The sequence below is a fragment of the Sceloporus occidentalis genome, unplaced genomic scaffold (genome assembly GCF_023333645.1).
Source record: "Sceloporus occidentalis isolate IW3139 unplaced genomic scaffold, rSceOcc1.0.p SCAF_69, whole genome shotgun sequence".
In the NCBI taxonomy this organism is placed as follows: Eukaryota; Metazoa; Chordata; class Lepidosauria; order Squamata; family Phrynosomatidae; genus Sceloporus; species Sceloporus occidentalis.
This window is the reverse complement of record NW_028317049.1, coordinates 5,107,208-5,131,060: the sequence shown is the minus strand read 5'-3', so window position 1 is coordinate 5,131,060 and position 23,853 is coordinate 5,107,208. Positions and strand designations below refer to the sequence as shown.

At 47.8% G+C, this 23,853-nt stretch overlaps 1 protein-coding gene across 1 annotated transcript in view; it reads right to left on the bottom strand.

Annotated features, from left to right (window-relative positions):
- VPS53 (VPS53 subunit of GARP complex) overlaps positions 1-21,624 on the bottom strand; it is a 30,265-nt gene extending 8,641 nt beyond the window's left edge. Inside the window, exons 1-17 of the mRNA XM_089494096.1 lie at positions 21,484-21,624; positions 20,015-20,095; positions 18,500-18,549; positions 16,796-16,862; positions 11,869-11,955; positions 10,967-11,082; positions 9,858-9,977; positions 8,114-8,192; positions 7,514-7,657; positions 6,162-6,304; positions 5,338-5,479; positions 4,877-4,978; positions 4,629-4,723; positions 3,564-3,806; positions 2,868-3,015; positions 2,472-2,554; positions 758-836 (exon numbers count right to left, since the gene is read on the bottom strand). Coding sequence (XP_089350222.1) covers positions 758-836; positions 2,472-2,554; positions 2,868-3,015; positions 3,564-3,806; positions 4,629-4,723; positions 4,877-4,978; positions 5,338-5,479; positions 6,162-6,304; positions 7,514-7,657; positions 8,114-8,192; positions 9,858-9,977; positions 10,967-11,082; positions 11,869-11,955; positions 16,796-16,862; positions 18,500-18,549; positions 20,015-20,095; positions 21,484-21,567 — 1,863 coding nt within the window. The 5' untranslated portion in view covers positions 21,568-21,624. The remainder of the gene's footprint in view (positions 1-757; positions 837-2,471; positions 2,555-2,867; positions 3,016-3,563; positions 3,807-4,628; positions 4,724-4,876; positions 4,979-5,337; positions 5,480-6,161; positions 6,305-7,513; positions 7,658-8,113; positions 8,193-9,857; positions 9,978-10,966; positions 11,083-11,868; positions 11,956-16,795; positions 16,863-18,499; positions 18,550-20,014; positions 20,096-21,483) is intronic.
- Between the last annotated feature and the right edge of the window lie 2,229 nt (positions 21,625-23,853).

The window sequence follows — 23,853 nt, the reverse complement described above, 5'->3', positions numbered from 1 at the left end:
ACTCGGCTCTCTTTGAATAGTGTCTCCTAAACTTTGGGTGTTAAATAATGGAAATGACAACAACATTTTATCACTATATTAGATTAATTCTGTCCTTGTCATAATCAGAATCATCACAACATTTTGTCATTATAATATATGACTTGGTGTCCGCCGGAGTTTGGTTCCAGGACCCTCCGTGGAGACCGAAATCCGTGGATGCTCAATACAGTGGCACAGTAAAATGGTTTCCTGGATATAAAATGGCAAGGTGATTGTTACTATACAGGCTAGGTACCCCTTATCCAAAACACTTGGGACCAGAAGAGTTTTGGAGTTGGGGTTTCCTTTTGGATTTTAGACTACAAGTAGCGTAGTGTGTCTTTCATGTCTCTCTCTCTGGCCTATAGTACATTTACTATAGTTGCGAGACCAGAGAGAAAAAGACGCAAGAGATGCAAGGCTGGAGATAGACACAGCTGGAAAGAGATGTGAGGATCTGTGAAATGGCAGGAATCCAAGTGTAGCGCGTGGCATGAATCCAGGCCTCCCACCATTTTACAAATCCTTGCACCTCCCTCCAGCCGCATCTCACTCCAAGTCTCACAATACAGTATTGTACTACACTACTTATATACCAAGATCCAAATCCAAACTATTACAAAATCGGGACCGCCTCTGAAGGTGTCGGCCTTGACTCTGTGGGAGTTATTTAAGCAGAGGATGGAAGATCCTAGTTGAACTAGATGTCCTCCAAGGGTCCCATCCCAGGTCCTACCTTGCTCATGGCGGTGAGAGCCGGGTCGCAGGCGGCATCCAAATCCTGCACCAGAAGCTGGATGCTGTTGGAAATCACTCTGCAAAAAGAATGAGAGTTAGTTACAAGAAATTAAACATAATTAACAAGAGCAATTAGCAAATTGAAAAACGGCTAGCACATTAGGTCCAGCTTCTCAGCAAAAGCTTGTCTGACATGCCATCCTCGGAGGCTGAGAGAGTGTTATTTGCCCAGTAGGTTTCATGGCCAAACAGAGAATCGAATCCTGGTCTCCGGTGCTTCAATATTCAAACTACTAACTGGTCAGTTGCCAAAAGCCCATCTGACTTTTTTTAATGTGCAATTTGCTCTGTCCTCCCCTTCTATCTATCATCTCATCCATTGGCACAAGTGACATACATAAATCATAAACACTTCTCCATACGCATATACGCCTATCCTTCCTTGCCTCCTCAAAACGGAGCATGCTTTTCAAATACTCTTGCAAATTAGGTGACTGAAATGGGTTTGCACGCTCTCCGGATGCGTAACAGAATTTGAATTTCTCTGGAGGGCACAGCGCATGGCTTTGTGTATCCCTCGATTGCCTAAACAAGCTCAGCCACACTTCATTTGGCTGCCAAATTGCTAAAATTGCCGTTTTCCCTCTTCGTGCGCACACACACATATACATACATGCCTGGCTTCTTCCTCGGAGAGACCCGACAAGTCTTCCCAGGCATAATCTACCCTTTAATTTACTAATGAAAGCTGTCAAGCTTCTCTCTGGAACTGTCAAAGGAACTTCCTGACAGAGCTGTCAACCCAAGCCTAAGTCGCATTTGGCATAATGTTTCCCGTCACGAGAAGGATCTCGGGTCTGTCAAGGGCTGTTGACAGCGCATAAAGCATCACCTTTACTAGGAATATCCCCTTTCTTGTCTGCTTTGATTTTTCCTTTTTCTTTTCGATGCGCGAAGGCTCATGTGTGTCAGAAGCAGGCACAAGGGACCTCAGCGTCATCTTGTCTCGAAAATAAAAGGGATGCGGACTCACGCCTTACGGTTACGGGAATGACCAGAATGGCTTTTTTTGTGGCTTTTCTTTTGCTCAGTGCCTCGCAACAACATGGTGCAGCATCGCTTTTGGATTCCAAGATGGCAGAGAAAGAGAGGACCTCACAAAGCAACACAGCTGTGGTTTTCACGCTAGAACCAAGCATCTACTCAAGGCTAGGAGCAAGTGCTTGTGGCCCCACAAATATTCACTGGACTGCTACATCCATCATCCATCATCTCAGGCTATTCCAGATCTGGCTGATTGGAGTTTTGTTGCTGTTCTGTGCCTTCAAGTTGTTTCTGATTTATGGAGACCCTAAGGCAACCCTATCATGGGGCTTTTTTGGCAAGGCTGGTTCAGATGAGGTTTGCACTGCCTTCCTCTGAGACTCAGAGTGTGGCAACCCAATGGGCTTAATGGCCAAGCTGGGAATTGAACCCTGGTCTTCAGAGTTCAAGGCACTACGCCAGAGCTGCAGTCCTGTAATACCTGGAGGACCATACCCTTGCTCTAGCAAACCCAAGAGCATTTGGAAGGTTAACATTTTCTACCTTTAGGCATTTTGGCACCGTGACGGTTAAATGGCCTCCTCTTTTCTTCCCACACCATGAGATGAAATATTAGTGAAATACATTTCACAGGCAGCGGCCAAGACTGCCGAAAACATCCTACTTACACGCTGAAGATATCCATCTCCCCCATCAGGTTAATCCTTTCCATGAGGCTGGTGTCCACTTTCTCTTTGAGTTTTTCCTCAAGCTGTTGGGAGCAAAAGAAGATGCAACAATGAGACGTTCCCCATCAAATTCAACAGATGCCAAAACGACAATACCTCGGAAGATGGAAAAAGTGTTGGGCTAGGGCTCTGGAAGATGAGGGTTTGAATTCCTGCTCAGCCATGGAAACCCAGCACCCTCCAGATACGCTGGACTCCAGCGTCCATCGTCCTCACCCAACATAACCCCACTGAGCTATGCCTCCATTGCAAAACAGTGGTGGTTGTGTTGCAACAAAAGTGCCTTCCCTCTGTTGTTTCTCTGCCACTTACTCACAGGACAACCCTGGGCTTTACCTGTTGAGTTGTCGCCAAACAATACTCTGCCGTGCTGAGGATGCTACAGATCAGGCAGAGCTCTTCCAGAGTGAACTTGGCCACTTCCGAGCCTTCTTTCTCTTTCAGCAAACTGGTGATGGTCAGCCCACCTCCGCCACTGCTGGTCCTGGGGAAAGGAGAACGAATTACCCATCACCGGTCCGAAGTCTGGATTTACCGGCACAAACCAGCCCCACGCACAACAATAACCAAGCATGACAATCCCATGAACTTCCAGTTCAATGCAATGAAGACTTTTTGAGACGGCTGCTATCCTAGGATTCAAACCATTCTACTACAGATTTGGGAATCAGCTTGGGAAAAGGAACAGATGGAGACTGGCAGAGTCGTGCAGGTTTTATATCACTTTAACTGTTGTGGATCCATCCCACAGAATCCTGAGACTTTGGGAAGGACCATAACTCATGGCTCATTGCAAAAGATGATTAATACTTGGTAAAATGGAAACAGTAGGAGAAGAAGACTGCATTAAGAGCTGGATAGACACAACCAAGGAAGCCATGACTGTTCTGAGTCTGCAAGACCTAAGAAGGGCAAAATGATTCAGGGTCTTGGAGGTGTCGCATTCATACGTCGAACCCAACTAGTTGGAAATCGCAGCAGCAATGAAATAGCTAACTAAACAGCGGTGGTGGCGATGAGCTAAAAACTCACTTGGGCAGGTTTCCCGAGAGGATCTTCCGGGCGTATTCTCGGAGGTACTTCTGGAAGATGGTGGTCAAGGCTATCATGGGCTCCCCGGTGCTGAGCTGCGAACACTGGACCATACATTTCTTGTAGTAGACAAAGAGGTCAGCGCAACTGGGCAGGACGGCCCCTCCTTCGTCCATGTTTGGCTTGGGAGGACCCTGGGCTTTGAAATCCCCGACGAAGCGGTCGATCAGCTCGCTCAAATTTCTGAAAAAGTCAATCATAAAGAGGGAGTATTAATCACTTTCATGGGAAAACATGGTCCTTTAGATAACTTGGACCTCAGCCATACAGGCCTCCATAGGTCATCATCAACATAGTGTTTGGAAACAGACTGGCAGCCGATGGAGATGTTGCAACTGTGTGCTCCCTTTAGCAAACCCAGGTTAGCAATCTGGCCGCAGCTCTTTGGACCAGTTGACGTTTCCAAACATTCTTCAAAGGCAACCTCACATGGAGCAATTGGTTGATTTTATTCCCATTTCAAGTGACAGCGGTGATTTTCAGGAACTGAATACTGCATCCGAACTCACGTCTGGTGGGTTTTCTCTACTGCCAAAGAAACAAAGCCCTGAGCGTAATCCCACACAAGGCTTTGTAGAAAATTAAGAAAGAACTATTATTCAGTGGTGTTTCCCAAGAATAAAATATATGTAAACACAGGGATGGGCAAATGCAGGATGTCAAGGGATCTGCTTTCTGCCTTTGAAACCTGCCAAGAGGCCTGGAGATCTTGGGGCAAAAGAGAATTGACTGGACATCAAATTCTAATTTTGAAAAACAGATATTTTCTGATACAGAACATTGCAACCTAACGAAAGATGAAATGCCATCCAGGAAAGAATGACCATTCTGGGAATCTGGAGGGGGTCAAGGGCAACGTAAGCAGTTTTGGTGGCCACAGGGGATGTGTTTTGTCTACCCCTGTTGTAAAGAAATACCGACGACTCCCAAAAGATCCCAAGCAGTGATCCAAAGTTAAAATAAGTTAAAAAGGACTAAAGGACAAGCAACTTGTTCATTACTCACTTGTCCTGGGATTCAATGTAGACATAGAGATGGGGCTCGAAGCACTTGGAAATGATGCCATGGAACGGATTATCCGGAACCTTTGGCTTTTTGGGCTAGGAGGAAACAAGAGATGTCAAGATCTTTCGGTAACAACACAACACACTTCCCGAAACCCATGACAGTTAATTCCAGTCACAGGAAAAAAAAAGTTCTCACTCGTTTGGGGGAAAGATTTATTGACATCTTCCGATGTCCAACTGACTTACCTTGTCAATATCGGTCTTTTCTGACAGGACTTCATCTGCCTCCAGTGTGGTCTCATCTTCCAGGAAAGGGTTGGTGGAGGCTAAAGGCGATTCAGCCTTTTTCTGGTAAGAGAAAACAGAAGACTATTCAGCAGAAATCTCTCAACGTTTTCATTGCAAGGAAGGAAAAACAGTCCTGCATTTTGTTTTGACACCACACAGGTCCCTATTGGCAAACAATCCAGTTTTCAAAGATGATCTCAAAGCGAAGAAAAACATGGTGAAGTTATTCCTTCTTGGCTGTGGGACGACACAGAATCATATGATTCTACGATCCTATGATTTACCAACATTGGATTCCCATTTGCAAGGGAATATGGGCACTTCGTTCACTCAGCGGAAGCCAGCAGAGTCAGAGAATAAATATGAATGAACTTCAGAACCTAATGGAGACACAATCTCCCTTAAGAAATGATGCTCACCACCACGGCGTCAGTGAGAGTACAGCCGGAGAAGCGTTTGGATAGAAGACCTTCGAAGTTGGTCGTCCTCTGGATGGCGAACAAAAGCAGCTTCACTTCGATCTCCCTCGCTCGGGTGCGCATGATCTTCGCAAGCTCCGACCTGAGGTGCGCGAAGGAAGAGAAGAAAGGTAGGAAACTAATGGCCTGAACAAACAGGACAAAATAAAGCTGCTTCGGGTCACTTTGGAGGTATGCTGTTTAAATGACAAACACATCTTAAGAGGCCAGAAGCTGCGCCAAAGCTGCGCTCTAGTCCTTAGGCCTGGAGCGTGGCTTTGGCGCGGCTTCTAGCCTCTTGAGACGCATGCAGCATTTAAACAGCATACCTTCAAAGTGATCCAAAGCAGCTTTATTTTGTCTGTTCGGGCCCTAAGTCAGGCCTCACTCAGCCTTTAACCAGATCTTATTTCAACATCAAGCACAGTAACCCCACATCCCAAAATCCATGGATGCTCAAGTCCCATTAAATACAGTGGCATTATATAAAAAGGGCAAAATCAGATTTTCTTTTTGGGAATTTATATTTTTTGGAAGCAGTGGATGGTTGAATCCGTGTATAAAGAATCAGTGGATACAGAAGGCCAACTGTAAATACACTTTAAGTACAACAGCAACTCTTTTTATGGCCTGTACCTGTTGTTGGTTGACTTTTTAAAAGTGGGGCTTCAGGTAAAGACACCCCTCCACTCCACCACCCCAAAGTTAAGAGGACGAGGGATCAACACGATGGAGCTTCCCGGATCTGAGAAAGCGACTCTCTCAACCACAAGCACTGTCCCCACCTTGTAATGTGGCAGAAGTCCACAGCAATGCGTTCCGTCATGCACCACTCCAGCGGAAACATGCGGCCATATTTCTCCTCGTAGTCCACCAACTGGCGTTTGATCCAAGCGTAACGGCGGTCAATTTTATCCAGCCAGGCCACCTGCAGGGAAACATGAATGGCGACATGACTCACGACGGAGGTTATGGCGCACCTTACAAATGCCACATTATCCCAAAATCTCCTAACGCCTGAGGCATCCAAGAGGTCGGCTCTTAAGAAGGATGAGCTCAAACGTGGGTTTACGCTTATGTGCGGCTTGTGGGCTTCTTGTGGGCAGCCAGGTTGGCCAAAGGGAAGAGGTGGCTCAACTCAATAGTTCAGTCTTCCTTCAGTCAGTGGCCAGAGGGGCCAATGGGAATTGTAGTACACTTGTGGAAGGAACCGAAGGCAGAGAAACAAAGAACAACTTTGCTCTGATGGAACAAGGCTCTTATTATTTTCTTAAACTCACTGCAAAGTCTAAACTGGGGTGGGCATGATTTGGCCATGAGCTATATGAGAGCCTTGGATCCCAGAAAGGATTCACTTCTCCAGCTTCTAGAAAAGTCCTCCTGAATCTCAGACCTTTCCAGGGTTCGAGTTGCCACCCCCAAGGTTCTCACCCGGCCCATGCAGGGCACCACAATCCATACAATCCTCAAAGCATCCTCTCCTCAACCCGCTTTGTTCTTTTATTCATGCGCTTAACTGGGAAAGCAATGTGTATGGCAACTCCGGGACAAAACAGGTTTTGCCGTTTTATAATTTATAGGTGTACTTCAGTAACTGAGGTCGATGTGCTCCTGGGCATGACTCACCTCTTAGAAAATTTGGTACCGGAGGCCGAAATATAATGGAAAGACTAAGGATAGGTTCCTACACCACGATTAAGGAGAGCTGGTCGACATGTTTCGGCAATTTGGTAATACAAAATGACCCAAATGCTGCATGTGTGAAATGAAACAACCAGGTCAAGGAAGCCTTCTAGAGACCTCCGTACCCAGGGGTTTCTGCCAAAGTGCATCCGGGGATGCCTTTTTGTTTCACCAGCCTCCACCTTTCTTACGATTTCCATTTTGATGATGGCCAGACTTACAGATCTTTTTAATACGCCCAGTAATCCAACACCGAAGATCTGTGTTTATTTCCCCAGCCCTCCTTCGCCATTCTCCCAATGCTGGCAGTCCAAGACTGTCCAGCTAGGCAGAGGATGAAAAGGGAAAGAAGGGCTGGGAAGTCATAGACTTGGTAAGAAAAAGCTTTGTCAAGTGGCGTATGCCTGTATTCATTTTTAAAGCCGCACTTTAAGACTAGAGATCCCCAACTTACATCTTGGTTTTCCTGGAAGAGCACCAGGTACTCCGAGAGGTGCTGCTTAATGAATTTCTTGATGATCTCCTGTTTGATTCGGGGGTCCAAGACATTGGCAACCAGGCACGCATCCCGGAGGACGTTGCTGGGTCCGCCAGCCCGCTACCAAGAGGAAGAAGGAAAAAGAAATGAACAGGTGAAACATTCAAACATGGAAATCTATTGTATATTTATTTATTAGTAGTACTTACATCCCAGCGTTCACAAAGGCTCACAATAGCCTCTTCTCCTTCCCACTTTACCCTCACAACCACCACCTTGCGCGGTGGGCCAGATGAACAGTCTTAGCTATGCTGCGCTTGCTTTGATTTGTAAGCTGCTTTGAGTCCCGGTTTTGGAAAAGAGGCAGGGTATAAATAAAGATGATGAAGATGATGATGACAGAAGAGGAAGAGGAGGAGATGATGCAGGTGCATTAAATACAGACCCGGCTTCATCTCTGCCACCGCATGCACAGTTCCTCCACAAGACGCAGCCGCGTGGTTCATTTTCAGAAAAAGGACTTGTGCGAGCAAGAAAGAACTAGGATTTTAAATGATTACTTAAATCAAAGAATACCTTTGTGCCTTGGGAAGGAAAGGCTTCTTCAAAGTCTGCCAAGATCTGTTGCCCCAGTTCGTTCTGGGCAGCCTTCACCCTACAAAGGAATGAACACAGAATTAAGTTAGTGTTTGGGGCAGCAATCTTCTGTGCCAAATTTTGCACCCTGGAGCAATTTCTGTGGAGCTACGCCAAAAGAGAATTAAAAGCCTGCAGAATGACACTATCAAGAACCAGGACTGAGCGTCCTTTAGTCAAGTCTACCTTCGAGGAGAAATGAAGTCATACTTGAGCCCTATCTCCTAATTTGTTTACTGGAAGTATATTCTGCCTTTACCCCCCGAATAGGAATCATAGAATCATAGAATCGTAGAGTTGGAAGAGACCGCAAGGGCCATCCAGTCCAACCCCATTCTGCCATGCAGGAAATCCAATTCAAAGCATCCCTGACAGATGGCCATCCAGCCTCTGTTTAAAGACCTCCAAGGAAGGAGACTCTATCACCCTCCGAGGAAGGAGTGCATTCCACTGTCGAACAGCCCTTACTGTCAGGAAGTTCCTCCTAATGTTCAGGTGGAATCTCTTTTCCTGGAGCTTGCATCCATTGTTCCGGGTCCTGTTCTCTGGAGCAGCAGAAAACAAGCTTGCTCCCTCCTCAATATGACATCCTTTCAAATATTTAAACAGGGCTATCATATCACCTCTTAACCTTCTTTTCTCCAGGCTAAACATCCCCAGCTCCCTGAGTCGTTCCTCATAGGGCATGGTTTCCAGACCCTTCACCATTTTTGTCGCCCTCCTTTGGACACGCTCCAGTTTCTCAATGTCCTTTCTGAATTGTGGTGCCCAGAACTGGACACAATATTCTAGGTGGGGCCTGACCAAAGCAGAATACAGTGGCACTATTACTTCTCTTGATCTAGACACTATACTTCTATTGATGCAGCCTAAAATAGCATTGGCCTTTTTAGCTGCCGCATCACACTGTTCACTCATGTTCAACTTGTGGTCTGCTTGGACTCCTAGATCTCTTTCACACGTAGTTTCATTCAGCCAGGTGTCACCCATCCTATATCTGTGCATTTTATTTTTCCGCCCTAAGTGCAATACCTTACATTTCTCTGTGTTGAATTTCATTTTGTTAGCTTTGGCCCAGCTTTCTAGTCTATTCAGGTCATTTTGAATCTTGATCCTGTCCTCTGGGGTATTAGCTATTCCCCCTAATTTGGTGTCATCTGCAAATTTGATAAGTATGCTCCCAATTCTGTCATCCAGGTCATTGATAAAGATAAGGACCTGGGGTGGCAAACAATACAACTACAATACAAACACATAGGTCTGTTACAGACTGCCAAAATAAAGCTGCTTGGGGTCTCTTTGGAGGTATGCTATTTAAATGACGCATGGGTCCTAAGCGTCCGGAGGTCGTGCCAAAGCCACACTCCATTCCTAAGCACCGAAGTGCAGCTTTGGTGCAGCTTCCGGATTCTTAGGGTGCATGCATCATTTAAACAGCATACCTCCAAAGAGACCCAAAGCAGCTTTATTTTGGCAGTCTGTAACAGGCCATAGTTCGTTCCAGATTGTACTATGCACTACTTTGGAAATCTTATACATTCTTCCACTATATACACTTTACAAGGGCTCTCTCATTTGCTCCTCTGCTTTTGTAGGCATACTGTATTTTGCACCCCACCTTTCTCTGTCCCCCAAAAGCTGCTGCTACTGTCAACTTTCAAGAGACGGACAATTTCTCTCTTACCGCTCTGAAAGCTGCCGGATCTGTGGGATCCCCATATACTTGTTGAAATGCTCCAGGACGTTGACAACGCCTTGCAGGAGGTTGGCGACTTCCCCGTATTGCCTCCTTCTGGTCATGGCCCTAGAGCGATAGTCAAGATAGAGGAGAGAAGGATGGTTGGCATGACTGACTCCAGACAGGAGTCGTAATGTTCAAGTCCTCCCTTCCTCTCCACCTCGATGGTGCCCTTCAGATGTGTCCCATCCCTTTAATTCCACCATTTGTCATCTGGATCGTATTGGTAACCCCAACTAAAATAGGCCTGTTGAATAATTTCTGAATGGTGATAAATCCCATGGATTCCATGGGCCTGTTCTACCTGGGACTGAGAATTCAAGCCAATATCTGCTCAAGATTAAACTGCGGAACAAAAAAGAAAGAGCCTACTGCCAAAGGCAACAACAGTAAATATTAAACAGCCCATAGCTGAAATCTCAGCATTGCTGGGCACAGTCCGAAATATGCATCGGAGAGGAAAGTTTTGCCTCCTCCAAAAGATCGCAGGGATGGTTAGACCTGCCAAACAATTCTGAGAATAAAATGAAAACAGTTGGGAAAGGGAATCTGGCAGCACCTGATTTATATTTTAGTATAGGTTTCTGTGGATATCAAATCATCTCAGACGATAAAATGATATGAAAGCCATACATGACACATTCGAGGGAGTGGGATAGAACGTGTAGAAAGATGGAAATGGTGACCCTGGCCGTACATCTTGAAAGAGCTGTGTAAAGTGACACAGGTTGGTTTTTATGGGTTTTGGGGGCTATGTGGCCATGTTCTAGAAGAGTTTATTCCTAACGTTTCGCCAGCATCTATGGCTGGCATCTTCAGAGAATGACTTCAGAGCATTCTCTGAAGATGCCAGCCACAGATGTGGCGAAACGTCAGGAATAAACTCTTCTAGAACATGGCCACATAGCCCCCCAAACCCACAAAAAACTATGGATGCCGGTCATGAAAGCCTTCGACTTGACAGTGATCTCCCCGCAAAATGCCACCCCAACTTCTTTCTTTCACTTAGTCTCAAAGGCGCTACAAGATCTCTCTATGCTCCACAAAGCGCTTACTCCAAGGAATCCACTCCGCCGGCCAGCATGTGGAGATGGTTGAGCGTCGTAATGGAGGTGGTCAGGTGGCGCTTGGCGTGGTCCAGCTGCTTGATGTCACGCGTGATTTCTTTAACCTTTCAAGATTTTTCCAAAAGGAGAATTATGGGATGAACACATTTTCAACAGACAAAGCACAACGTTCGAGAACACGGCCACATAGCCCGAAAAACCCACAAAAAACTATATGGTTTTGCAGTCTCCCAGTTGTTACGGACTGGAGTCCTGGACCTATTATTATTAGACTTTATTTATATAGCGCTGTAGATTTACATTTGCAAGGATTCGCATTCAACCCAAGAGTCTAGCAACGGGTGAGATATTGCTGGGTAATGTGGCACCTTTCAAGCAGCGTTTTTGTGAACTATGCCAGGGTAATCCTCTCCATTTCATTCAAGTGTTTTGTCGCTCCGTTTGGAAACGTTCCCAGAGCACCTATCGCAGCAGGAACCGCGACTGTTTTTTCTTTTCCCAGCGGCACTGAATCTCCGCAAGTAGGTGCCGGAGATTGCCTAACGTTTTCCCTCGCCGCGTCTTTGATTCTTCTGCCCCCGCCAGATCTACAATCCAAGCTTTCATTTCCTCAACCACAGTCATGTCTGGCACATTACGTTCCAATAGTTTCGTCGGTCTGAATCTTAAAAAACCCAGAAGGTTTTTACGTCAGTGTTTTTGACACCTTTTGGGGGGCTTACACTTCCACTTCTATTTGCGGCACAGATGCCAATGTAGCCTTGCAGACCCGTCTCATATTCGGCCTGAGCAATCTTGTTGTATGAACTGCATTATTATTACTGTTACCGTTTCCTTGCATCATTACTATTATGATCAGTTTCGCAGTCGACCAATTGTCGCCAACTTACCATTTGTTCTGATTTTTCCGCCTTGTCCTTGATGTCTTTAATTTTCCCAAAGAGCTGCTGGATGGCCTTTTGAGCTTCCTCAAGAGCCTGGAGGAATGGAAGAAAGGAGCGAGGGAGAAATTAAATTGAGTTTCCATCTCCAGGAGGAATCATGGCTTCAAACCCGCCTAGCCCAGATGGCATTGCCTCCTGCATAACAACAGCAACAACCTACAACATTGGCTGCAAAGTTGGCACGCCAAACAACAACAACATTGGCTTGCAAAAAATGCAAAGCAAATACAATGCAAAATATCTATGCGCACCAAGATACTGTGCAAACGTGACTAAAGCATCCACAGAATTAGAACCAACGCAAACATATCCATCACAAAAGACCAAAGAAAACCAGTGGAGTATATTATTAAAAGCCCTTTCCTTATAAATACAGAGTGCGATTGTTTCATAGTACTGGTGTTTGAATAAGGTAGTTTGGAGGTGAAATCGGAAGTGACTTGAAGGCACACAACAACCGCAAAAGAGGGAATCTCGGAAGATGTTGCTTTCTTCCCTGGTTCCATGGCAAGCCACACTTGCTGAAATGCCCTCTTCCACATAACCATGAAAGGTGCAGGAGCCCTGTCCGGTTTTCAAGCTGGCATCCTTACGTCTATTGCACCCAAGGGCAGCAAGACGCGTTTAAGGGTTGTAAGGACAAGCCAAGCATCCTCAAACCTAATGGAATATGTAGTGTGTGTGTAACTCAAGCCAAGGGGTCATCCCCCAAAATCTGCTGCCTGAGACAGATTCCTCCCTCCGCCGAATAGTACAGCTGGCCCTGCTAGAAAAGACCTTGCTAAACGCCTCGTGGCGCTCAGTTTTCACAGCTGCCAACAGTAAAGAAAGGAAACATCTCTCAACACTGCCATTTCCCCACTATGTGAAATAATGCCCCACATTGTTCCATCCTGGCATGCCATGATCCCCAAATATTCGAGGCCGAGGATGAAAAGTAGTTATTGTGCTCTTGTAGGGAAGGAGACTCGGAATCTCATCTGGCCTTTTAAACAGACAGAGGAATTAAGCTGGGAATCAAATTTATCATCGTTATCATTGTTATTATTAAAAATTAGGCTTGGCAGTTGTTTTATTTTTATTTCAAGATATAGCTGTGTTAGTCTGTAAGGATCAGTATGTAGAGAGATCTTGTAGCACCTTTGAGACTAGCTGACATGGAGAAGTTGGCAGCATGAGTTTTCATAGACTTCAGTGCTCCAAGATCTCTCCACATACTTGACCCTATATATGCATCTAAGGAAGTAGACTGAAGTCTAGGAAAGCTCCTGCTGCCAACTTCTTTCTTTCAGTGAGTCTCAAAGGTGCTCCAAGATCTCTCCACATACTTGACCCTATATATGCATCTAAGGATGTAGACTGAAGTCTAGGAAAGCTCCTGCTGCCAACTTCTTTCTTTCAGTGAGTCTCAAAGGTGCTCCAAGATCTCTCCACATACTTGACCCTATATATGCATCTAAGGAAGTAGACTGAAGTCTAGGAAAGCTCCTGCTGCCAACTTCTTTCTTTCAGTGAGTCTCAAAGGTGCTCCAAGATCTCTCCACATACTTGACCCTATATATGCATCTAAGGAAGTAGACTGAAGTCTAGGAAAGCTCCTGCTGCCAACTTCTTTCTTTCAGTGAGTCTCAAAGGTGCTACAAGATCTCTCCACATACTTGACCCTATATATGCATCTAAGGAAGTAGACTGAAGTCTAGGAAAGCTCCTGCTGCCAACTTCTTTCTTTCAGTGAGTCTCAAAGGTGCTCCAAGATCTCTCCACATACTTGACCCTATATATGCATCTAAGGAAGTAGACTGAAGTCTAGGAAAGCTCATGCTGCCAATTTCTTTCTTTCAGTGAGTCTCAAAGGTGCTCCAAGATCTCTCCAGATACTGTTTTTATTTTATTCTTTCATCATGGTTTTTCAAAAGAAAAGGAGATGCCCTGGACCACTTTCAGGAATGCTTTTGATCCAGACTTAGTTGCAAAAGTTACTTTTTAAACACTGTACCTTGAGCTTGGGAAAGCGACTAGGTTTTTGTGACGTCAAAGGCTTTCACGTCCAGCATCTGTAATGTTTTGTGGGGTTTTTTGGGTTACGTGGCTACGTTCTGGATGAATTTATTCCTGACGTTTCGCCAGCATCTGCGGTTGGCGTCTTTAGAGGCATCTGAAGATGCCACCCAGAGATGCAGGCAAAACAGGCAGAAATTCTCCCAGAACACGGCCACATAGTCCGAAAAACCCACAAAAAATGACTAGGTTTAACTTATAGCCCTGAAAAGTAAGTCTTCAAAGCTGGTGACCCTTTATCTCTATAGTCCTGTAATTTGGAGAGTGGTTGTCACTCCAGTGATTTCTCTCAAAGGCCCCCAAAGAAGGCCTAATGTGGCCGAAACGCGTTGGGCTTTTTAAACACCGAACAAACGCTGAGCATCTTATAGAGCATGTGAAGCTTGTCTCCTCTCTGTTTGCTGCAAGGGAGGAAAAGATTAACTTTTCCAAGACCTCCTCCTTTTCCAAGATCATAGTAGCTATTTTTCTGGTTGTCCGCAGCAAGTAAAACTCTCCTCCAAGGAACAAAGTGAGAAATCCCCCCCCCACCCCAAATAACAAGGATGCTTGAACAAGCAAGACGACCAAATGGAAGCGAGAAAGCCGCTTGAAGAGGTGGTACAAAAGTAGGACCAGCTCCCATCCCCAACATCTGGACTAACCATCTGCAGGGAAAACAGCAGCAATGAAGATGGCGATCCAAAATAGCCAACGTCTGGACCAGTTGCGTCCCACCCTGGCTAGGGATGCTCTGCCAAAGTTTCATCCCCAGCAAAGAGGGCCATGAGCAAGACAGGTCCTTTGCAAGAAAGGAAAAACCTTCTGCAGATGTTGAGCAAGACCAAATAATCCCCCAAAACGCAATAATGCACCGCCGGAAAGTAGGGGAGCAAAGAAGAGGGAAGGTATTTGAAGGCCTTTGCTGCAGACTGGGAAGAATATTCAAGCGTGGCGTCCTTTTAAAAAACAGAGAGTCCCACGCTCTCGTTGGTGGACTCCAAATCCCATCCTGCTAGAGACGTTGGGGTTTGTAGTCCAACGAAACCAGGGGCGGCCTCGGCGGGCGTTGCTCTAGCGCTCCCAAAAAAGGGGCGAAGGAGGGAACACAGACCTCATTCTCAGGTTTTCATTGCCTCCAAGGCTCCATAATTTGACTAGGGCTCACATCTCCGGCTAAACAATGTCTCTTTTCTTTGCAAAGGGGCCAAAGAGAGAAGATAAATTAAGGATTCAGGCCTCCGACCCAGAAATTCTTAATGAGGTTGTTAGAACAGACAGAGTATCTATTCTTCCCTCTCCAATGGAAAGGGAAAAGGCATCGCAATGGTCATTTGAACAGGTTTTCCCCTTTTCCGTCAGCCCCGGGGAGGAGGACGAATTCCACCGCAGCCTGAAACGCTATCCCAAAGAAGCCAACTTGCCCCCGTTCCCTCCGCTTTGACCTATTAAAAGTGCCGAAGCTGGGAGATTCCTAGCATTCCTGTGGGCTTTCTGCTACTTGTGGCAGAGTCTGGCAGAGAACCGTAAATCAAAAGGGGGGTGCGTGAAAACACACACGCTCTCATATGCGCCTGTCACAAAAATGTACAGTGCTGCTTTCCATTTTATTTTCCCCCGACGCAGAGCTTTGCAAATGCGTCCTGTGGACCACCGTTCCCAGAATCTACCAGCCAACGTGGCTTGTTGTTGTTGTCGTGTCTTAAGTCGTTTCCGATTTAGCAAGTTGATCCTATCATGGAGTTTCATGGTAAGATTTGTTGCAAGGTGGTTTGCCATCATCATCATCATCCTCTGAGGCAGAGAGAGTGTGACTTGCCTTAGGTCACCCAGTGGGTTGGCACGGCCGAGCTGGGATTCGAACCCTGGCCTTCAGCATTACAGTCCAACGCTCAAACCACCATACTACAAAGCGACCCCATGAATTTTATAAGGTTTCTTAGGCAAGGACTACTCAGAGACGGTACTGTGGGCCCTTGGTATCCGCTGGGGTTTGCTTGCAGGACCCCCCCGTGGATAACAAAATCCGTGGATGCTCAAGTATCATTAAATATAATGGCACACCAAAATGGCGTCCCTTATATAAAATGGAAAAATCAAAGTTTGCTATTTGGAATTTATACTTTCTTGGTATATTTCAAGCCATGGATGTTCAAATCTGTGGATAAAAAAATCCATGGATGCAGAGGGATGGCTGTACTTTAATTTGCTTTTTGACTTTTGTATTAGGCATTAGAATCATAGAATCATAGAATCATAGAGTTGGAAGAGACCGCAAGGGCCATCCAGTCCAACCCCCTTCTGCCATGCAGGAAATCCAATTCAAAGCATCCCTGACAGATGGCCATCCAGCCTCTGCTTAAAGACCTCCAAGGAAGGAGACTCCATCACCCTCCGAGGAAGGAGTGCATTCCACTGTCGAACAGCCCTTACTGTCATTGTGTTGCTGCATTTTGTTTTTACCTTGTACTGTCAGCTCCCTTGGTTTCCATATGGACAGAGAGGCAGGATATAGTTAAAATGAAGTAATGAATTCATCGTTCCAAGCAAACAAACAAATAGCCACTGTCAGCTTGAAGAACCAAAGCATCCCACGTTCTCTGAAGATGCCAACCACAGATGCTGGCAAAACATCAGAAACAAACTCTTCTAGAACATGGCCACAGAGCCCGAAAAACCCACAATAAGACTATCCCACATTCAGTTGCAGCCCAACTGGTTTTATCAGTCTTATCTTATCTGGTCTTACTGGAAATAAAAGCTGAAAAGGCAAGGCAAGGTTTTAGGATGCAGAACAGAGGTGGACGACCATTTTGCTCACAGCTAAAACACGTACCTCGCGACCGTCTTGCCCCACATTAGTCTGCCCTCTGACCACCGTCCGAATATTATCATCCAGCCGTCTGAAAAAGAAAAGAAAGGACAAGGAAAAATAAAACATCGCCAAGAGATGACTGAATGAACAGCCCCAGAGAGAAAGAACAAACGTGACATGATTGAGCATTAACTAAGTACAGCGGGTCCTTGGCATCCGCCGGGGTTTGGTTCCAGGATTCCCCCGTGGATCCAAAATCAGAAGTCCCATTAAATATAACGGCAGAGCAAAATAGCATCCCTTATATCAAGTGGAAAATCAAGGTTTGCTATTTGGAAGTTATGCTTGTTGGGAATATTTTCAAGCTGCGGATGCTTGAGTCTGTGCACTCCTCCAGCATTGGGAAGAGCTTAATAAAAACCCAGCTCTTCAGACGCGGCTTTAGGTTCCGGTTTAAGTTTCCACAATGGTGTTAAGACAGACGGAAATTGGAACGGTCTCTCGATGCGTATCGGTGACCGTGTCCCGCCTGTGAACTTCCCCGAGACGGAGAAGAGGGGAGAGACCTGTCTGGTTACTGTACTAGAAATCCTAGTCAAAAAATTGACCCCCCAAAACTGCGTCGAAGTATCCGCGGTTCGACGGAAGTATTGGTCATAAACTCTTACATACAAAAGGAACCATCCCTAGTTAAAGCCAAGGATATCATCTGCCCTGGAAGCACTGACTCGCCTATACTCCTTTATGCAGTGGTCCCCAAACTGTGCCCTTTAAGAGATTTTGGACTCCTTTATGCAGTGGTCCCCAAACTGTGCCCTTTAAGAGATTTTGGACTCCTTTATGCAGTGGTCCCCAAACTGTGCCCTTTAAGAGATTTTGGACTCCTTTATGCAGTGGTCCCCAAACTGTGCCCTTTAAGAGATTTTGGACTTCTGCTCCCAGAAGCCACAGCCATGTTGGCCAATAGTCTGGGATTCTGGGAGCTGGAGTCCAAAATCCTTTAAAGAGCATAGTTTGGGGACCACTACTTTAGCAATGCCAGCTGGAACCTTGGGCATCGTTTCCCTTTCCGCGTCTTCCTCCTTTCGATCAGCTACGTTTTACCCTCAACTTATACCCAATTTAATCCATCATTTTGGCCCAAAAAACCGGTCTTTGACTTAAGAGATGAGGTCGACTTCTAGTGGCATACGCGCCGTAGTCCCGCTAAAAGCAATTCTCCCTTGAAGCAACTGGGTTACTACACGCTCGCTTTGGTGGAGTTGGCATTGCCAACTCTTCCAAGTAAGGCGGCCTTGTTTAATGCTCTTGTAAATGTGTACTGTTGCGGCTCTTTGGTTCCAACTTTCATTGTAAGCCGCCGAAGAGTCCCGTGTCGGGATATAAATCAAATTTCAAATTTAAATTAAATGAGAAAGAAAGAAAGAAAGAAAGAAAGAAAGAAAGAAAAGGAATAGCAATAGTAATTTCAAGGCGTTTGCCCCTTTCTGACAAAAGGAAGAATTCCATTGCTGACTTCCAATTCAGCAAATAAAAGCCAGCCACGTTTCAGAGAGAGGAGACGCCTTTACTACCTGGTGTAACTACCTGGTGTAAAATGTAACTTTTCAACGCTCTGGGCTCTTCCCATATTCTTAGGCAAGGCTTCGCGCAGGACAGAGATAAAGATACCAACTCTTTGCTTACTTATGGAGACGCCCAGACAAACAGCTCTCTCCTACTTACCTTATTTTGAGCTTGATCTTATTCACCACGTCGTCAATATTGGCCAAAGACTGTAAGACAAAAAGCAGGGCAGGGAGGAGAAAAGACCCATCGCTTAGTTCCATGGCTTTCAACCTCTGGATGCTATTGGATTGCAACTCCCAGAATCCCTGACCAAGTTGATGGAAACGTTTCCAAAGCGCAATGTGGAAACCATCCAGTTTGGGACCGCTTTACCTGCCCTGGTTCAGTGCTAGGAAATCTTGGGAGTTGTAGTTTATTGTGGCACCGGACCTCTCTGACAGAGAAGGCTGAATGTCTCACCAAACGACAGCTCCCAGGATTCCCTTGCGTCGAGCCACGGCTCTTAAAGCGGTTTCAAACTGGATTATTTCCGCAGTGTGTTTTGGATACGTAATAGATATAATATTATATGCTATATATAATATAAAAGCCAAAAGATATTAATCACGGAATAACACCGCCGCAAGCCAAAGTCTTCAACAGTCCGCCGTATGACGGAAAGCTATCCCTTACTCTTTAATCTGGGAATCATCTTCGTAGTAAAAGATCAGCAGAAGAGATCTCTCCAGAGACTACGACTCTGGAGACCAGGATTCGAATCCCTCACTCCTCCATGGAAACCTACTGGGTGACTTTGGCCAAGTCACACTCTCTCGGTCTCCAAGGCAAAGGCAAACTGCCTCCAGACAAATCTTAGCCAAGAAAACACCATAATCAATATGCATCTGAGGAAGTAGACTTAAGCCTAGGAAAGCTCACGCTGCGGATTTCTTTCTTTAGTTAGTCTCAAAGATGCTACAAGATCTCTCTTCCGTAATCAATAGTCTTTCTCCCCTCCGTGATTTGTATTTAATGCTTTTTAAATGTCAAAATAAAACAATCTTTGGTTGTTGTCGATTTGGATCCTTTCCTCTTTAGCCACCCAGAGTCCCGTTTCCAAGAGGAACGACAACGTATAAATCTAATGCATCCCATTGCAGGAGAACGGCGGGATGTCATTCTTGAAATCAATCGATCAATCGATATGTACATATTGCCTGTTACAGACAGGCCAAAATAAAGCTGCTTCGAGTCACTTTGGAGATATGGTATTTCAATGATACATGAGTCCTAAGAGTCTGGAAGCTACACCAAAGCTGCACTTCAGTCCTTAGGGCTGGAGCATGGCTTTGGTGTGGCTTTTGGACTCTTAGGACGCATGCATCATTGAAATACCATACCTCCAAAGTGGCTCGAAGCAGCTTTATTTTGGCCTGTCTGTAACAGGCCATTGACTGGGTTGGTCTGGATGGTCTCTTCCAACTCTATAATGCTATGATTTTAAATCATGAACACACAGCCCAAGAGTCCAGATGCTGCCAGGATACAACACCCATCATCCCATATTGCAGGCTGGGAATGATGAGAGGGTGGACTGGATGGCTCTTGGGGTCCCTTCCGACCCTATGATTCTATACCCACAGACTACAGGGTTAAAACCGCACTCCTCTCCACTCCAGCAAAAGGACTCACTTGCTCCGTCGGGAAAAGCGCATTGATGTACTCCACAGCGTTGAAGTCGGCCCGGTCCAAGGGATCTTGGCTGGGGAAAACCTGCGGGTTGAGAGAAAAAGAGACTCAAACAAGGTCTAAAAAACCCTGGCAGGAATAACCCAGTTCATCCCCTTGCTGGGGATGATGGGAGTTGCAGGAATAATCCACTTCGAGACCCCTTTGACTGCCCCTGGCTCAGGGATAGGGAGTCCTGGAAATCCTAGCTTCTTGTAGCACCAGAGCTCTCTCTGACAGAGAAGGCTCAATGTCTCCCATAACTACAGTTCCCAGAATCCTCTGTACTGCTGTCAGTGATGGGAGTTGCAGTCAGAAGCATCCACCACCAAGCAGCCCCCCCCCCTGTGTTAATTGGGGCTGATGCGAGCTGCAGTCAGATGCGCACACACACAACCACGCTCCCTGTGTTAGGTGTGTCTTATGGGACCTGCAGTCCCCATCGTCCCCTGTATTGCTGGTGATGATGGGAATTACAGTCAGAATCACACACACCTCCAAACAAGCAAACAAACCCACTTTTCTCTCCTATTAGTAGCCCCAATCTCAAAGAGAAGCCACTCCAAATTAACAACCCGTCTTGTTGGGGATGATGGGAGTTGCAGTCAGAAGCACACACTCCCAACCAAGCAACCCCCCCTCCCCCTTTCCTTTCCTATTAGTAACCAAAGCCACTCCAAATTACTCCAGATTAGCAACCTGTCTTGTTGGGGCTGATGGCAGTTGCAGTCAGAAGCACCCACCACCACCAAGGACCCTCCCCCTGCAATGTTAGGTGGGGCTTATGGGAGCTGCAGTCCCCATCATCCCCTGTTTTATTAGTGATGATGGGAATTGCAGTCAGAAGACACACACATACACACCAACCAACCCCCCCATTTTCCTCTCCTATTGATAGCCCCAACTTCAAAGAGAAGCTATTCCAAATTAAGAACCTGTATTGCTGGGGATGATGGGAGTTGTAGTCAGAAGCACACGACCCCAAAACACACACACACACACACACAACCACATTTTCCTATTAATAGCCACACCCTCAAAGTGAAGCCACTCCAAATTAAGAACCTTTATTGCTGGGGATGATGGGAGTTGCAGTCAGAATTACACACACACACACAAACAAGCAAACCTTCCCCACTTTCCTCTCTTATTAATAGTCCTAACCTCAAAGAGAAGCTGGTGGGAGCTGCAGTCCCCAGCATCCTCTGTATTGCTGGGGATGATGGGAACTGCAGTCAGAAGCGCACACATACACACATAGACACCAACCAACCAAATCCCTCCCACTTTCCCCTCCTATTAATAGCCACAACCTCAAAGGGAAGCCACTCCAACTTAACAACCTGTACTGCACGGAGCTGCAATCCCCAGCATGCCCTATATCGCAGGGGATGATGGGAGTTGTAGTCAAAACCCCAAACCCTTGCCCTGACCTGTTCGATGGCCAGCTGGACCTCAGGGGCCAGCTGCAAGGCTGCCTCCAGTTCGTCCGCCAAGTCCAGCTCCTCGTCCTCCATCGTTAATGACTCTTTTCTGGAACTACTTCCGGGAACGGCGGAATTCTGGGATACTGGAGGACCCTCCCTGAAGAAGAAGGAGGAGGAGGAAGAAGAGAAATAGGAGAATCAGCCAATCAGCGTGGAGGAGGCGGGGAAAATAGGCGTGAGTGGCAGCAGCGGAAGCCAATGGAGGGCGGAGAAGAGAACAACAGCAGAAACCCTTGACCAAAGAACAGGGATCCGTTCAGGGTCCAAAACCTCTTAAAGGAACAGTTTGGGGACCACTGTTTTCTAGATAGATAGATAGATAGATAGATAGATATCCATATTATATGTATCAGTGGTCCCCATCCCTTTAAGGGATTTTGGACTCCAGCTCCCAGAATCCTAGACTATTGGCCAACATGGCTGAGGCTTCTGGGAGATGAAGTCCAAAAGCTCTTAAAGGGCACAGTTTGGGGACCAGTTTTATATGCACATGCGCACACACACCCAATAGTCTGGGATTCTGGGAGCTGGAGTCCAAAATCCCTTAAAGAGCACAGTTTGGGGACCACTGATAGATAGATAGATAGATAGATAGATAATTAGGGTTACCATTCATCAGGACCTCCAAACCGGGACAAATGTAGGACAAAATGTTCAAATGTAGAACACATTTTTTTTGTGTCCTACATTTGAATAGGAGCCTCCGAGGCTTTGCCTTTGGGCCTGGGCCCCGCCCTCGTCGGGGGCGGAGCCCAGGCGGAGAGGGACTCCTCCCCTTCAGGGAGCCTTTGCCTTTGGGCCTGGGCCCCGCCCTCGTTGGGGGCGGAACCCAGGCGGAGAGGGACTCCTCCCCTTCAGGGAGGCTTTGCCTTTGAGCCTGGGCCCCGCCCTCGTTGGGGGCGGAGCCCAGGCGGAGAGGGACTCCTCCCCTTCAGGGAGCCTTTGCCTTTGGGCCTGGGCCCCGCCCTCGTTGGGGGCGGAACCCAGGCGGAGAGGGACTCCTCCCCTTCAGGGAGGCTTTGCCTTTGGGCCTGGGCCCCGCCCTCGTTGGGGGCGGAACCCAGGCGGAGAGGGACTCCTCCCCTTCAGGGAGGCTTTGCCTTTGAGCCTGGGCCCCGCCCTCGTTGGGGGCGGAGCCCAGGCGGAGAGGGACTCCTCCCCTTCAGGGAGCCTTTGCCTTTGGGCCTGGGCCCCGCCCTCGTTGGGGGCGGAGCCCAGGCGGAGAGGGACTCCTCCCCTTCAGGGAGCCTTTGCCTTTGGGCCTGGGCCCCGCCCTCGTCGGGGGCGGAACCCAGGCGGAGAGGGACTCCTCCCCTTCAGGGAGGCTTTGCCTTTGAGCCTGGGCCCCGCCCTCGTTGGGGGCGGAGCCCAGGCGGAGAGGGACTCCTCCCCTTCAGGGAGCCTTTGCCTTTGGGCCTGGGCCCCGCCCTCGTTGGGGGCGGAGCCCAGGCGGAGAGGGACTCCTCCCCTTCAGGGAGCCTTTGCCTTTGGGCCTGGGCCCCGCCCTCGTTGGGGGCGGAGCCCAGGCGGAGAGGGACTCCTCCCCTTCAGGGAGCCTTTGCCTTTGGGCCTGGGCCCCGCCCTCGTCGGGGGCGGAACCCAGGCGGAGAGGGACTCCTCCCCTTCAGGGAGCCTTTGCCTTTGGGCCTGGGCCCCGCCCTCGTTGGGGGCGGAGCCCAGGCGGAGAGGGACTCCTCCCCTTCAGGGAGCCTTTGCCTTTGGGCCTGGGCCCCGCCCTCGTCGGGGGCGGAACCCAGGCGGAGAGGGACTCCTCCCCCTCAGGGAGCCTTTTCCTTTGGGCCTGGGCCCCGCCCTCGTCGGGGTCGGAACCCAGGCGGAGAGGGACTCCTCCCCTTCAGGGCGGCTTTGCCTTTGGGCCTGGGCCCCGCCCTCGTCGGGGGCGGAACCCAGGCGGAGAGGGACTCCTCCCCTTCAGGGAGCCTTTGCCTTTGGGCCTGGGCCCCGCCCTCGTTGGGGGCGGAGCCCAGGCGGAGAGGGACTCCTCCCCTTCAGGGCGGCTTTGCCTTTGGGCCTGGGCCCCGCCCTCGTTGGGGGCGGAGCCCAGGCGGAGAGGGACTCCTCCCCTTCAGGGAGGCTTTGCCTTTGGGCCTGGGCCCCGCCCTCGTTGGGGGCGGAGCCCAGGCGGAGAGGGACTCCTCCCCTTCAGGGAGGCTTTGCCTTTGGGCCTGGGCCCCGCCCTCGTTGGGGGCGGAACCCAGGCGGAGAGGGACTCCTCCCCTTCAGGGAGCCTTTGCCTTTGGGCCTGGGCCCCGCCCTCGTTGGGGGCGGAACCCAGGCGGAGAGGGACTCCTCCCC